Genomic DNA, 15710 nt, shown 5'->3' on the forward strand with positions numbered 1-15710 from the left:
CTTGGGCGTTGATCATATGTATATATGCTCAGTCTCTAGGGAATTGTCCTGCTTGATAGGGCAGTGCCACTGTCCCTTGCCTCTGCCCTTCATGAGCGAAAAACAAAAAAACAAAAAATATTTATAAGCCTAGAAACTTTGCACTTATCTATCAAGTAATTTTGGTGAGTGAACAGTTAGGAAGCAGGAGCGTATGTGGTTGGTGTCTATAAAAGCAAAGAAAAAAAAATGAATAAATAAAGGGGAATTCCAAGTGGAACAACCTCTTTAAAAGGGGGATGACCTACAAGAAACAAGCGATTTTCAATGATGAAAAGTCACTGTCAGCCATTGGTGCTTTATCCCTTGAATAATTATTTCACCTCTTCCCTGATTCGATTCAATTTTTCTTCCTTACAATTGATTGATTTTATGCGTTCTGTGTTTGGCTTTTTTGGTCTTATTATTATTTATTTATAGGAAATTTATTCAGCTTTCCATTGGCCTGCTTAATTTTTTCATAGTGTTATTTATTACAGAGTTATTTACGAAAATGTCTTCGTACATTTTTCTACTTGCGCCAGACGTAGGTTTTAATTGCTGCAAGTTTAATAACGCTTTTGGCTTAATTGCATTGAGATAAGTTCACCAAACGTTCAGCTGGGCATCACAAGGCACTAGAAGAGTTGGAAGACCCAGGCCTACATGGCTGAGGACTATGAAGTGCAAAGTAGATGATGAATGGAGAAGTATTGAATTAAAAGCTCAAGGTAGGAATCTAACCGAGGCGCTTTGCGTCAATAGGCGTAGGAGGAGATGATGATAATGATGATCATCTACCCTCAGGCTTTTTTTTTTTTTTTTTTTTTTTTTTGGTATGGGGGAAAATCATGACTCACTACATTCATATTTTTTCGCTATTCATACTATAGCTTCCCGCGTTGATAAATGTCCCTTATATGTCCTTAAGCTTCTTCCCCTTTTTTATATCAGGCCTCCAGTACAAAGAGATGCATTTAATCACCCGTTCAAGACAGTCTTGCATCAGCATACATCGCTCTGGTATTGACTTTCAATCCACGAAGCGTAGTTAATTTCGGTAAACATTTACTTTAATGGCTGCTTTCCTGTCCCTATGTCACAGGGAATCCTGCGCACTACAGGACCTACAAGATCAGTTTATTGTACATATTATTAGGTATTTTGCGTATCACACAGCGTATTGCGTAATTGGAACACTTAAGAGTACAATTAAGTTTTCAGTTTCTTCTTGAAAGCCTTAATATCTTTATCGAAATGAATTCCAACCTTCTTTTCTTCGACGAGTAATATAGAAATATATAGTCGTTCTTTCTAAACCAATTTTGTTTCATGTTATTATTGTTATTATTATTATTAATATAATTATTATTACTTGCTAAGCTACAACCCTATTTGGGAAAGCAGAATGCTGGAAGTCCAAGGGCTCCAATAGGGAAAATAGTCCAGTGAGGAAAGTAAGTAAAACAAAGAGCTAAAAGAGAAGTTTTAGTCGTTCTTTCTAAACCAATTTTGTTTCATATTATTATTGTTATTATTATTATTAATATTATTATTATTATTATTACTTGCTAAGCTGCAACCCTATTTGGGAAAGCAGAATTCTGTAAGCCCACAGTCTCCAACAGGGAAAATAGTCCAGTGAGGAAAGGAAATAAGAAAAAACTGAAAGAGAAGTTTGAGAACAATAATAACATTAAAATAAATATTTCCTAAATAAACTATAAAAACTTGAAAATAACAAGAGGATGAAAACTTCAAACGAGATGAAGAGAAACAAGATAGAATAGTGTGCCCGAGCGTACCCTCAAGCAAGAGATCTCTAACCCAAGACAGTGGAAGACCATGATATAGAGGCTATGGCACTAACCAAGACTAGAGAACACTGATTTGATTTTGGAATATCCTTATCCTAGAAGAGCTACTTACCATAGGTAGAGAGTCTCTTCTACCCTTACCAAGAGGAAAGTAGCCACTGAACAATCACAATGCAGTAGTTAACCTCTTGAGAAGAAGAAGAATTGTTTGGTAATTTCAGTGTTGTCAAGTCTACGAGGAAAGGAGAATGTGTAAAGAATAGGTCAGACTATTCTGTGTATGTGTCGGCAAAGATGAAATGAGCCGTAACGAGAGAGAGGGATCCAATGTAGTACTGTCTGGCCAGTCAAAGGACCCAATATATTGCTCTCCAGCGGTAGTATCTCAACGGGTGTCTGGTGCCTTGGCCATCCTACTACCTATAAAATCAGCACGATCCTTTCCAATTCTGGGGATATCTGAATGACTAGCCGCTTTCCCATTTAATTGTACACGTGCCTTCATTGGCTATACTGCTCGGAGTATCTTTGAGTTATTTTTGAAACCATTGTGTACCTCTGCAAGTAACTCTATTTATTTAATTCCGCTGAATTTTAATATGTGGACGGATTGCTATTTGCCATGAAAGATTATATATATATATATATATATATATATATATATATATATATATATATATATATATATGTGTGTGTGTGTGTGTGTGTGTATTTATATATATATATATATATATATATATATATATATATATATATATATATATATATATATATATGTGTGTGTGTATATATATATATATATATATATATATATATGTGTGTGTGTATGTGTGTGTGTATTTATATATATATATATATATATATATATATATATATATACATATATATATATATATATATATATATATATATATATATATATACATATTAAAATGTAAGAGTAAACATGAACAAGAAGATTGAACAATGAATGTGCATGTGAATGGCTGGACAGCGGCAATGGTTAATTCATGCATATAGTGTATGCATATGTGTCATTACTACCTCAAACTACTGGTTTTTGTAGTTGTAGATAAGAATTCTTGCTTTTAGGCTAATATACATGGATAAGATTTTCGAATTAATTTATATATGTTTTCAGGTTATGTAGTTTTTTTTTAACTAGGTTGTGTTTACTTATAGACATAAGTATATATGATATTTTGATTATTAATACAATGATTATAACAAAAATCATGTGCATACTAAACGTTTAAGTTGCAGTTCAATGTGCCTTTTTTATTTCTTAATATATTCCAGGTTAACTTATCTCACATTTCTTACCCAAACTGGTTTCAACAAGATAGGTGAATTAGTGTCAAACAATTTAGATTTCCTAAACATCTATTCTGCTGGCATTGCTAGAAATAGATAAGTGTGTGATTTTATATACGTTTTGTAATTGGTCTAATGTTGGATTTTGATAATTGTTTGACGTGAAGGAATGTAATAGGACATAATTTTACATTTTGGTTTTGGAAATAGTTTATGAAAACGAATGTACTGTTTTGTTTTGCATAATTTGATAAATAACTTATAAACAGTTGCATTGCAACATGGATGTTCTAAGTTTGTCATGTTTTGAATGTCGTTATTAAATATTTTTTTCCTCCTAACAAATAGCATGTTATGTCATACTTGCAAAATATTGTTTGATTTTGCAACACTTGTTAATTTTATTTTAATTAGTTTGGCAGTAAGTATTTACCGTCTGATTTTAAACATAGATTTTGGAATGAAAACTTACCGTCGTAGAATTGAACTCGCCTTCGATATTGAATGCAAATAGGGTTTAAACTTTTAAGGTAATTACCTTAGTTTGGGGTAATTTGCAATGTTTCAAGTAAATTAAGTTTCAAGATAATTACCTTAATTTGAGGTAATTTGCATGGTTTCATAGTAATTTGTAAGGAAATTTCGGGTTTCCTAGCTTCAAATTTAAGGAAAATTGAAATATTTTAAGGCAATCTAAGGTAAAAATCAGCTTTGCATGGTTTCAAAGTAATTTTTCGAGGTAATTTCGGGTTTCCTACCTTCAAATTTAAGGAAAATGAAAATATTTTAAGGCAATCGAAGGTAAAAAATCAACAGCATCTAAGGTAAAGGCCACATGCTCAAGTTTAAACCCTGAATGCAAATGTCCCTTTGCAATTACATACGGTAAATTAAACATACTAGCACACGCCCATATTAGACTAAACGCACTACTTCACTTGAGTGAACTCCACTATAAATAATATCTATATCTCGTCTTGCAGATCATGGTACAGTGGTTGGTGGGGCTGTGGAAAAGAAGTGGAATACAGGAGAAGAGAACACGACACCCATCACTTGGCCTTAGCCATAGCTTGTACCTTGGCCATCGTCATAGTTCTCTTGATGATCGTTGCAATACCTTGGGAGTGAGTAGCAGGATTGTTTCAACCAGGGTTGCCAGGTTGTCCTTTTTTCAGGCCAAAAACCTCAAATTTGGCCTTTTTGAAATTCGTTGGCCTTTAGTAATATCATGAAAAAGATGGGCCTTAAATACTATATTTTTTACTTTTTTTTCTGATAATGGGTTGGCCTTTTAAAGCTGCAGTTGAGTAGATTTTGGACTTTTCTCATTTAGAAAACCTGGCAACACCGGTTTCAACAGTAGCTTCTCGAGGACTAGAAAAAACTATAATCGTTTTTTTTTCGGGAAATACTCTGGGTTATGTTTGGATCCGAGTTTAGAAAATATCTGTTAGAATTAACATTAATTAATTTATCATTCGAAAGATATGTGAGCTCTTCATTAACAAATAAAAGCTATTTATATGAGAAGTTTTGCAACTGTTGTCAAATTAGATCTAGAAAATGTTGAGCTCAATTTGGTCAGTAGGCCTAGTGACTTTCCCTTTAGAACTTTTATGTCTTTTTAGTATAAAAAAAAAACTATTAATACTAGATAATAACTTGAGATCAGAGTTCTGAATTGGGCAATAGGAAAGTAATAATTTAGATTATGGAATTTGAACAAAATGATACTACAGTATATTCATTTTTTACATATAAAACTTAAATAATGAATAGTTCAGTTGATGTGTGGGTTAAATTATTTTCAATGGGCTAGTGAATGGACTATTTGACATTTTAATTCATTAAAAGTAGGCCTACATCGTGTGCTCAACCAATTATTAGTTTAATTGTATAAAATGCATTGATATACAAAACTTTTATATGATATCTTGATCATTAACTATAGGAAAACCCTTAATTGCAGCTGTTGGTGGCTCTGGCTGATAATCTTCGTCTGCACAAGCGTCTTCGTAAGTGTAGGTTCTTGGGGCTGGTTCTGCGGCAGGTCTATCGTCACTAAGAAATGGTCAGCAAGGATAGTGACTTCAGCTGTGGTGATTACGTTTGCCGCTCTCTTGGCTCTGTCATGGCTGGTAAGAATATTTTTTTTAAATACATTGGTATAGTATATGAACCTTAGTTTCATCACAAGTACATGGACCTTACATTTTCAAAACTGGCTATCTTGGATTAGAGCTCTCTTGCTTGAGGGTACACTCGGGAACAATATTCTATCTTATTTCTCTCCATCTTGTTTGAGGGTACACTCGGGAACAGTATTCTATCTTATTTCTCTTCAACTTGTTTTAAAGTTTTTGCAGTTTATATAGGAGATATTTATTTTAATGTTGCAATTCGTAAAATATTTTACTTTAACATGTTTCCTTTCCTCACTGGGCTATTTTACCTGTTGGAGCCCCAGGGGTTATAGCATCCTGCTTTCCCAACTAGTGTTGCAGCTGAGCAAGTAATAATGATAATATGTGTCCGTTATTGTTTGTGTTAACCACTTTCTTCCGTCCTTTACTATAGCTATTGGGGGAAGGTGAGGACTTTTTATGAGAATGTAAAATTTCAGTAATACTGTATATTATACCAGTGCATAATGGCAGAATAATATCCAACTGGAAAAATAAAGAGGCTCATGGTTTTTTCATGAACAACAGCCTTGTATGTGAAAAACACCCTCCAAGAAAATTGCGGGAATACGTTCTAGCCTAACCTAAGCTAGGTTGTAAAGGGACCACCACCTCCCCTCCCCCCAAGCCTGGCCTAGAATACCATAAATTATAAAAATGTCAGAAATTAATTACATCTTATTCTTGCTCATCATGCGCCAATATTTTAATATACGGGGAGGATGTAAGCCTAGGTGGCAAAAACAGTGTAGAGTATATAGTATTCAAGGAATATTTTTTTTGGCAAGCTTATTTCTTGACCTTTTGTTCGACATCGATTATTGACTAGGACTTTCAAAACTGAATCTCTTCCATATATCAACTTAACATTTAATCCCTGAAAGCGTTACTACTATATGAGTAAAATTGTGACCTCTGCCATGGCAGATTATTTTTTTACCTTTATCTCAACCTTGACCTTTGACCTAGAAATTTCAAAATTGAATCACTTCCACGTCCCAACATAAGCAATTATTCCTTGAGAGTTTCACTACTCAAAATTGTGGGCAGGAAGTTGTTCTCACTGACACACACACACACACACACACACACACACACACACACACACACACACACACACACACACACACACACACACACACAACAGCAAAAACAACCACCTGCCAACTTTATTGCCGGAGGTAATTACAGGAAAGCCAGTACACTACAAGCATTTAAGGATAGCACATGTTCATTAAATTACCATCACCTCTTGCAATAAGAACTGTGTGATACTTCTTAAACTGCACATTTCATATTTTCATTGATAAATATTAAAGTTATTCACATTTCTAATAGACAGTACTCCATAAAGAAAAACTGACTATAAAAAGGCCGCAACTGACCATTTTTATGGAGTTTAGTGTTGACGAGAAGTTAAAGTACAGTACTGCACCTTAAACTTGCCAGTTTCATTAATTAAAAAAAAAAAAAAAAAAAAGACTAACATGCACACTGTTCTCCAGTCATGCTTTGACATGAGTGCCATAATTTTCTTTTTAGTGCAGGATAGGGCTGCATTTTAGGGTTAAAAATTGTACAATAATTTCCTTTTTTTTTAAGGTTAATTTAAATGTTTATTTCTGTAAGAATTTAGTAGTTTCAGAGGGAGTGGACCTCATTAAAGGCCAGCAATAATGAGGGGACCACGGTGAGAAACTGGGGTTGCTTAGTGGGAAAAAATGGAGAACAAGTGAAATGCAGAGCTGCATCTTAACCCTTTTACCCCCAAAGGACGTACTGGTACGTTTCACAAAACCCATCCCTTTACCCCCATGGACGTACCGGTACTGTACGTCCTTGCAAAAAAAGGCTATAAAAATTTTTTTTTATATTTTTGATAATTTTTTGAGAAAATTCAGGCATTTTCCAAGAGAATGAGACCAACCTGACCTCTCTATGTCAAAAATTAAGGCTGTTAGAGCAATTTAAAAAAAAAATATACTGCAAAATGTGCTGGGAAAAAAATAACCCCCTGGGGGTTAAGGGTTAACTTGATTAGGCGAACCTGATCCTTAGGCTCCACCCACCTTTACCTGACCAGAAGTCTATTCTTAGTTCCAATTTTCCCATTCCCATTCCTATTACTTTTTTAGGAGTATATGTCAAGCCACCATATTACCTCTCCCATTTTCTTGTTTCTGTGACCTTTAACAATAAAAACATGTTGAGTTACTTGCTTTTATCGCTGACTTACGCATGAATTAAGATATTTATCTTTTTATATCGTAGGATCAAGATTGAGAATGTAATGCTTAATGGCAGAAAAAAGTTATAGAAATATTTTGCATTGTACTGTATGCTGATAGTTCTACTTGGAAGAAAGTTATACTACGGATAAAATTTTGTTGTTAGGTACCTTAATCAGACCACCTTATAGTACTTGTTTTGTTGTTACGGTATTGTATTTCTAAATAATTTTAAGCCTTATAACCTTTATCCTGTTATGGTAGAGAAGCCAAATTATGATATTTGATTGCCATCACATATGAACAGTGATATTACCAATAATACTTTTTTTTTTTTTTTTTTTTTTTTTTTTTTTTTTTTTTTTTTTTTTTTTTTTTTTTAATACTATGAATATTAAAGGTTTTTCTTTCAGGTTATACGAATGGAAGGTAGTTGTACCTTATTAAACTACAGTATAGTACCGTAGTTATGAAGATTCTAATCACAGAGAATATCAGGTCCAAAATCCTATTATGCTGAAACTTTGGTTTTGTTCCGTAACCGAAATACAAACCATGCTATTTACAGAGGGTTTACCTTTTAGCGCAGCTGAAATGACAAGTTGATAGTTTTAACGAGGGTTAATTACCCCCGCGCTAGTTAGCGGGGGGTGGGGAAGGGTAGCTTGCTACCCCTCCCCCCTCCACACACCGGTGACTTGCTTCACTTCACTTTTGGCTCGGCGGTGATCAGACGTGTCTGCTCATCGCCCTCGTGACAGCCTTTAATTTTCTGCTTTTTCTTTTCAGCGTGTGTGTTGGTTGGAAGTTGACCTTCAGTTATTTCTTTACAATGCGTACATGCCCTGGAGTTGCCGGTCGTCCTTGTGGGACTTTCATGTCGGACGTAAATACGGATCCGCACACCCTCTGCCCTCAATGTCGGGGCCGACGGTGTGACCAGGAGAACATGTGCCGTGAGTGCAGGGAGTGGTCTGCCTCCCAGTGGGAGAGGTTTGGCCGTCGGCGTAAGAAGAAGTCCAAGAGAGACCGTTCTCCTCCGGGGTTAGCCTTGAAGGAGGAAGGTTCTCGGGACTCTTCTTCCGCCGCCCAAACCTCCTCCAAAGCTCCCCCTCGTCCGCCTCCTAAGGAGAGTCGGCCGAGTGGGAGCGCAGGCCCTTGTTCTGTTTCCCGACCTTCGGTGGGGGGAGAGGGCGTCGCCTCCCATAGCGAGGCGGTTCCCCCTCCTCCTCCGGGGGAGGTTATTGGTAATGCCTTATCCAGTGATGATCTTTTACAGATTTGGTCGTCCCTGGGGCTTAAGGGCTTGCCCTCCAGGGTCGCTCTTATTGACCTTGTCTCGTTGGGGGCCGCTGTTAAGCAGTCGCCGGCGGTAGCAGAGGTAGACCCTCTGTCTATTGTCGACGTCGTGGTGACAGAGGCCTCCGACGTGGCTGGGCAATCCGCCGCAGGTGCTGTTGCGGGTGATGGTGCTAAAGGCTCTCCTCCTCCTTCCGTACATCCTTCGAAGGGGGAAGTGAGTCCTTCGGTCTCGGCTGCTGCTCAGCTTCCTTCTGAGGGAAGTGCTTTAACGGAAACTCCCCTTCGGAGGACCGATGGTCCCGACGATCTTCCCTGAGACCGCCTCCGCCGTAAGGCTCACCGTCCGCTACGCCACAAGGGCCTCCCTTCCCCTTACAGGGGGACTAAGAGGCGCCTTTTTGGGTCTTCTTCCTCCGGGGGGGACTCTCCTCGTCAGCCTCAACCTACAGCTCCGCCTTCCTTGAACCTCTCTGCAGACCGCTCACCATCTCCTGCCAGATCTTCGCCTTCTGGAGAACTCGTCACCCGACGGGCAACGGTCCCTTCGGGGCTAAGGGATCCTTCCCTTACGCGAGCAGTGCTAGCACACAAGCGCTCTCCTGCTCGCCAGCGCTCTCCTGATCTTCAGCGCTCTCCTGCTCGTCGATGATCTCCTGCTCACCAAGACTCTCCTGCTCGCCGACGCTCACCTGCTCGTCGGCTCTCTCCTGATGTTCGCCCCCCTCGCCAGCGCTCTCCTGCTCGTCAGCTCTCTTCCGAGCGTCAGCGCTCATTTGAGGACCATCGCCCTGCGGTCTCTGACCACCCTTTAGTTCCTGCTGAACTCCCTGCTCACCATCTGCCTGGTCCTGTGGCTACGCAACATCGTGCTGCGCGTGTGTCAAAAACACATGTTCGCCAACGCGTCAGCGATCTCCCAGTTCTTGCTTGTGAACGCGCCGCGCCACCTGTCCTTTCACATGACACGCGTCGACCTTCTGCTCGCCAGCGATCACCTACGCGCCAGCGATTACCTCCTCGCCAGCGTTCACCTGCTTGCCAGCGCGCACAGGCGATCTTAGTATCGCCTATTCAACAGCGACAGCTAGCGCGCCAACGTTCTCCAACGCTCCTGAAGAAACATGGTTTGCCAGCTTCTAGCTCGCCATCGCGCGATCGCCCGCCTGCGCATGCTGCTCGCCATCGCTCGCCATTGCACGATCGCCCTCCTGCGCATGCTGCTCGCCATCGCTCGCCCCTGCACGATCGCCCTCCTGCGGATGCTGATCACCATCGCACCCCATCACGTGATCGCCCACCTGCGCATGCTGCTCGCCATCGCTCGCCATCACGCGATCGCCCTCCTGCGCATGCTGCTCGCCATCGCTCACCACTGCACGATCGCCCTCCTGCGGATGCTGATCACCATCGCACCCCATCACGCGATTATTCACCTGCGCATGCTGCTCGCCATCGCTTACCATTACGCGGTCATTCACCTGCGCATGCTGCTCACCATTGCACGCCAGTGCGTCGACATGCCACATCGCGCCATCGCCAACTTGAACGACTGCACTCACCAGCTCGTCATCGATCGCCTGTGGATCTACATCGCCAGCGATCTTCCTCACCTACGCGGCAGCGCGTTCCCTCGCCGTCGCGCCAACGCTTGCGTTCGTCGCCTCGGACACGCGTTCATTTACCTGCCCACCCTCGCGCCCACTCGCCTGCGCGACCGCTCGCCTGCGCGCCCGCGCGACCGCTCGCCTGCGCGCCCGCGCGACCGCTCGCCTGCGCGCCCGCGCGACCGCTCGCCTGTGCGCCCGCTCGATCATCCACCTGCGCGCCCGAGCGATCGCTCGCCCGCGCTCCCGTGCGACCATTCGCCCTCGCGGGACATTGTTCGCGGCGAATTCCGCAGCCGGTGGTAGCAGCAGGAACGCGTGCTCCTAGACGGCACTCGGGATCACCTCCATCCAAACACAGGTTGGTAGTGCAGGACAAGGAGAGGTTAGTACATCATTCTTCCCCACCTTCTTTTCAGGCAGGTACCGTCGTGTCCACTCCAAAGGATCGCCCGATCCCTTTCCCTTTAGCGAGGATTTCGGACTCTGTGTCCTTGGAGCAGCAGACTTGGTTTGGTCCTCTGGCACGGGCGTTAGTGAGGGTTATGAAACCAGCACTCGCCGGCCAGGGTAACAAACCAACGGCTGTCTCTCCTACGCTGAAGAGAAAGAGAGGAGTGGACTTCGTGGTGACTTCCCCCAGGGCGAAGTTGGTTCCCAAGAGGTCGGTCGCGAAGGTCCCTTCTCCTGCACGAGTACTCTCTCCTTCTCCCGTGGACGAGGTCTTTCCGTCCTCAGGCGAGTCCAGTGGGGCGATAGTCTTCCCCTCGGCACCAGGGGGGGAGACTTCGCTTCAGGCAGGAGAATCGTCTCGTGAGGAAGGGGCCCCTCGAACCTCGTTGTTGGGATCCTGTATCCCTCCCAGGAGGGAATCCAAGGATTCCAAGACCGTCCCTAAATCCTCTGCAAGGATTCGTCAGGAACCCACGACTACCCAGGGGAATGTCCACGTATCACCCCAGGAAGAGATTCCTGGGGCAGGAGACTTAGCTGCCAGCCCGCAGGGAGGAGAACAGCAAGAATCCGAACATGCCTTCTGGCAGGTCCTAAGCCTGATAAGGCAATTTAACGGGCTTACGGATCCAGTCATCGCCCCCCGTGAAGGCAAAGACACGATTCTGGATGAAGTGTTTGACGTTCGGAAGGCCCCTAAGACCAGTGCAGCTCTGCCCTGGTCTCGGGGGCTGAAGAGTGCCAGGGCTAGGGCCAACGCTCAGCTCGCACTTCTTGCCTCCTCCAGTCGTTCCACTGCCGGGAACAAGCTCATCCCTCTTCCTCGCCTCCAGCAGAGGAGGTATTTCGAGATCCTGGGTGAGCACAACCTCGCTCTTCCTCTCCATCACTCTGTGGAGGAGCTGGCGAAGGGAGTTCCCCTTGAGAAACTCTCTGCCCGGCAGGTGTCGTTCTCGGCGGCAGAGATCCTTAACCACGAGAAGGTCGCTAAGTGTGCCATGCAGGCCACTTCGTGGCTGGACTTCTGGCTAGGATCTCTCGGCATCCTATTGCGATCGGAGGACTTGTCTAAGGAGACCAATAAGAAGGCCCTAGAGACCTTCTTGCTCTCGGGCACCCGCTCCATCGAGTTTTTGGCGCACCAGGTTACCACCCTGTGGGCCAACTCAGTGTTGAAGCGTCGCGATGCTGTGTCCGAGAGATTCCATCCGAAGGTCCCCGCCGTAGATGTGTGTAGGCTCCGACATGCTTCCCTTCTGGGGGAGAGCCTTTTTGGGCCTCAAGACATGGAGCGAACGGCAGAGAGGTGGAGGAAATCCAGCACGGACTCCCTCCTCCACATTGCCCTTACAACTCGGCCCTATAAGCCTCCAGCCCCGCCACAACAGCAGCAACAGCCTCGTAAGGCTCCCAAACAGGCACCGGCAGCTAAGAAAGTGGTGTCTAAGCCCCAGCCCTTTCCAGCCAAGGTCAAGAGGGGCGGTAAGTCCTCCAGGGGAGGCAAGACGCCTAGGGGTGGCGGCCGCGGCCGCAAGCCCTAGGGGTGGCAGTCCCCCTGCATGTCCACCTGTGGGGGGATGCCTTCAGCGTTGCATCCGCAGGTGGCAGCAACACGGGGCCGATGCTTGGACGGTCTCTGTGATCGGCCAAGGTTATCGCGTCCCGTTCACAACATCTCAACCTCCCCTGACAGCGAATCCAGTGTCGTTGAGCTCCTATGCCACGGGATCGGCAAAGGGGCTGGCCCTTCAGGCCGAAGTCAAGACCATGCTCGAGAAGGGTGCTCTCCAGGAGGTTGTGGACGGCTCCCCAGGCTTCTTCAGTCGACTCTTTCTTGTAGAGAAGGCTACTGGAGGCTGGAGACCCGTCATCGATCCCTCAGCTCTGAACAGGTTTGTCAAACAAACCCGGTTCAGCATGGAGACAGCAGACACGGTCAGACTTGCGGTGAGACCACAAGACTTCATGTGTACACTGGATCTAAAGGACGCGTACTTCCAGATCCCAATCCATCCGTCTTCCAGGAAGTACCTGAGATTCTGCCTAGACAACAAGATCTACCAGTTCAAGGTGCTGTGTTTCGGTCTCTCCACAGCTCCTCAGGTGTTCACCAGAGTGTTCACCCTGATTTCATCTTGGGCGCATAGGAACGGCATTCGTCTCCTTCGTTACCTGGACGATTGACTGATCCTAGCAGACTCGGAGTCGACCCTTCTTCGGCACCGAGACAGGCTTCTGGATCTTTGCCAGGATCTGGGGATCGTGGTAAATCTCGAGAAGTCCTCTCTGCAGCCGTCCCAACGACTGGTTTATCTAGGCATGCTAATAGACACCAATCTCCACAAAGCCTTTCCATCAGACGACTGGATAGCAAGGCTGAGGAGGGTGGCGGAACCCTTCCTCAGGCGAAAAGAACTCCCCGCCCAATCGTGGTTGCGTCTCTTAGGCCACCTAACCTCCCTGGCCCGTCTGGTTCCAAACAGCCGCCTCAGGATGAGATCCCTTCAATGGCGGCTCAAGTCCCGGTGGAATCAAGGATCCGATTCCCCGGACATTCTGATCCCAATGGGGTCTCTGGAACAGACGGACTTGCGGTGGTGGCTGGCCGACGAGAACCTGCGGAAGGGAGTGAGTCTTCTCGTCCTCCCCCCGGAATTGACTCTGTTTTCGGACGCGTCAAAAGAAGGGTGGGGGGCGCACGTTCTGAACCAGAGGGCCTCAGGCCTTTGGTCAGAATCAGAAAAGTGCCTACACATCAACCTGCTAGAATTGAAGGCCGTCTTTCTGGCTCTTCAGCAGTTCCAACGGTCCCTGGCGGGTCACTCCGTGGTGGTGATGAGCGACAACACCACGGTAGTGGCTTATATCAACAAGCAGGGAGGCACTTTTTCGCAACAGCTATCCCATCTTGCAGTAGAGACTCTGATGTGGACCGAAACCCACTCGATAACACTATCAGCTCGCTTCATTCCTGGCAAGAGGAATGTGCTCGTCGACAGTCTGAGCAGGGCTTCGCAGACAGTGAGTACCGAGTGGTCTTTGGATCCTCAGATAGCCAACAAAGTCCTGACTTTGTGGGGTTCCCCGACTGTGGACTTGTTCGCGACAGCCTTGAACTTCAAGCTGCCCCTGTACTGCTCACCAGTCCCGGACCCCAAGGCACTCTGGCAAGATGCTTTCCAGCAACGGTGGGACAACATCGACATGTACGCCTTCCCACCGTTCTGCCTGATGAGATGGGTGCTCAACAGGACCAGACTATCGGTCAACTGTTCCATGACTCTGGTAGCTCCGCTATGGCATCACGCGGAATGGTTTCCGGACCTTCTGCAACTCCTGACGGAACTCCCAAGGGAGCTTCCTCCACGACACGAGCTTCTCAGACAACCCCACTCGGGCGTCCCTCACAGGGCCGTAGCCTCGCTTCGGCTTCACGCCTGGAGACTATCCAGCGTCTCCTCGCGGAGAGAGGCTTTTCGCAACAGGTTGCGGAGAGAATGTCTCGGCACCTACAAAGGTCCTCTGAGGGAGTCTACCAAGCAAAGTGGAGAGTCTTTTGTGGTTGGTGTCGTGGAAGGGGTATCTCTCCACTCGATGCCACTATTCCAGCAATAGCGGACTTCCTCGTGTATCTGCGAGAAGAAATGCCCCTTTCTGTCTCGGCAGTGAAAGGCTATCGCTCAGCCTTAAGCTTGGCCTTCAGATTGAAGGGCGTGGATATTTCTGCATCGCTAGAACTCTCTTTACTCATACGTAGCTATGAGCTTACCTGCCCCCAGTCGGAAGTGAGACCCCCTCCTTGGAACGTGGTTCGAGTCCTCAGGTCTCTTAAGAGACCTCCCTTCGAGCCATTACGCCAGGCCTCCGATCGCCACCTGTCTTGGAAGACGGCTTTCCTACTCGCCTTGGCTTCGGCCAAGCGAGTTAGTGAACTTCATGGTCTCTCGTACGACATCGCCCATTCAAGGGGATGGGGGGAGGTAACGCTCAGGTTCGTCCCTGAGTTTGTGGCCAAGACTCAGAATCCTGGAGTGCCGGATCCTCGGTTCGACTCTTTCAGGATCGCGAGTCTCCGTTCTGTAACAAGCGACCCAGACCAGCTGCTACTATGTCCAGTGAGGTGTCTGAGGCACTACTTGAAGAGAACGGCTGCAGTCCGTCCTCATGTGCGAGCTTTGTTTGTGAGCACAGGCAGGACAAAGAGGAGGGTCACCAGGAACATCATCTCAGCTTGGATTCGAAGGGTTATCCACCATGCCCTGAATCCTGACCCTCCTCCGTCACGTCGCCCTCAGGCCCACGATGTCAGGGGTATTGCTACATCCCTGGCCTTCAAGAGAAACTTCTCTGTGACGCAGGTACTTCAAGCTGGGGTCTGGAAGCGTCAAACAACCTTCACAGCCCACTACCTGCAAGACGTGACCCACAGGAGCCTCGATACCTTTTCTATCGGCCCTGTGGTGGCTGCACAACAGCTGGTCTAACCTCAGGCTCCTTTTTGGACAAGTAGCAGTAGGTTGAGGGCGTTGTTACCCGGTCTTAGTCTGACCCTTACTTCTTTCTTCATTCTCCCCTCTCTTGGGGAAGCAGCATCCTGGTCCTCGCATAGCTGACCTCGACTTCTGCAGGTAACCCATGCTTCTTTGTGCTCCTAGTATTAAGCTTAATACTGTTGCGTCTCCCATACCCTGACGAGGTGGTATGGGGAACGTCCTATCCTAGAATTCCTATCTGAAGGTCTCAAGGTCAACTTCATAGGACGAGTCACACTCTCCTCCTCACACTGCT

The 15710-nt window shown here is 45.4% G+C and overlaps 1 protein-coding gene across 1 annotated transcript in view; it reads left to right on the top strand.

Annotated features, from left to right (window-relative positions):
• The window catches only part of LOC137627870 (adenylate cyclase type 7-like), an 85132-nt gene that overhangs the window by 30713 nt on the left and 38709 nt on the right, over window positions 1-15710 (top strand). The window contains exons 4-5 of the mRNA XM_068359304.1: window positions 4133-4276; window positions 5122-5290. Of these exons, the coding sequence (XP_068215405.1) occupies window positions 4133-4276; window positions 5122-5290 (313 nt within the window). The remainder of the gene's footprint in view (window positions 1-4132; window positions 4277-5121; window positions 5291-15710) is intronic.

Source organism: Palaemon carinicauda, chromosome 35, assembly GCF_036898095.1.
Source record: "Palaemon carinicauda isolate YSFRI2023 chromosome 35, ASM3689809v2, whole genome shotgun sequence".
NCBI lineage: Eukaryota > Metazoa > Arthropoda > Malacostraca > Decapoda > Palaemonidae > Palaemon > Palaemon carinicauda.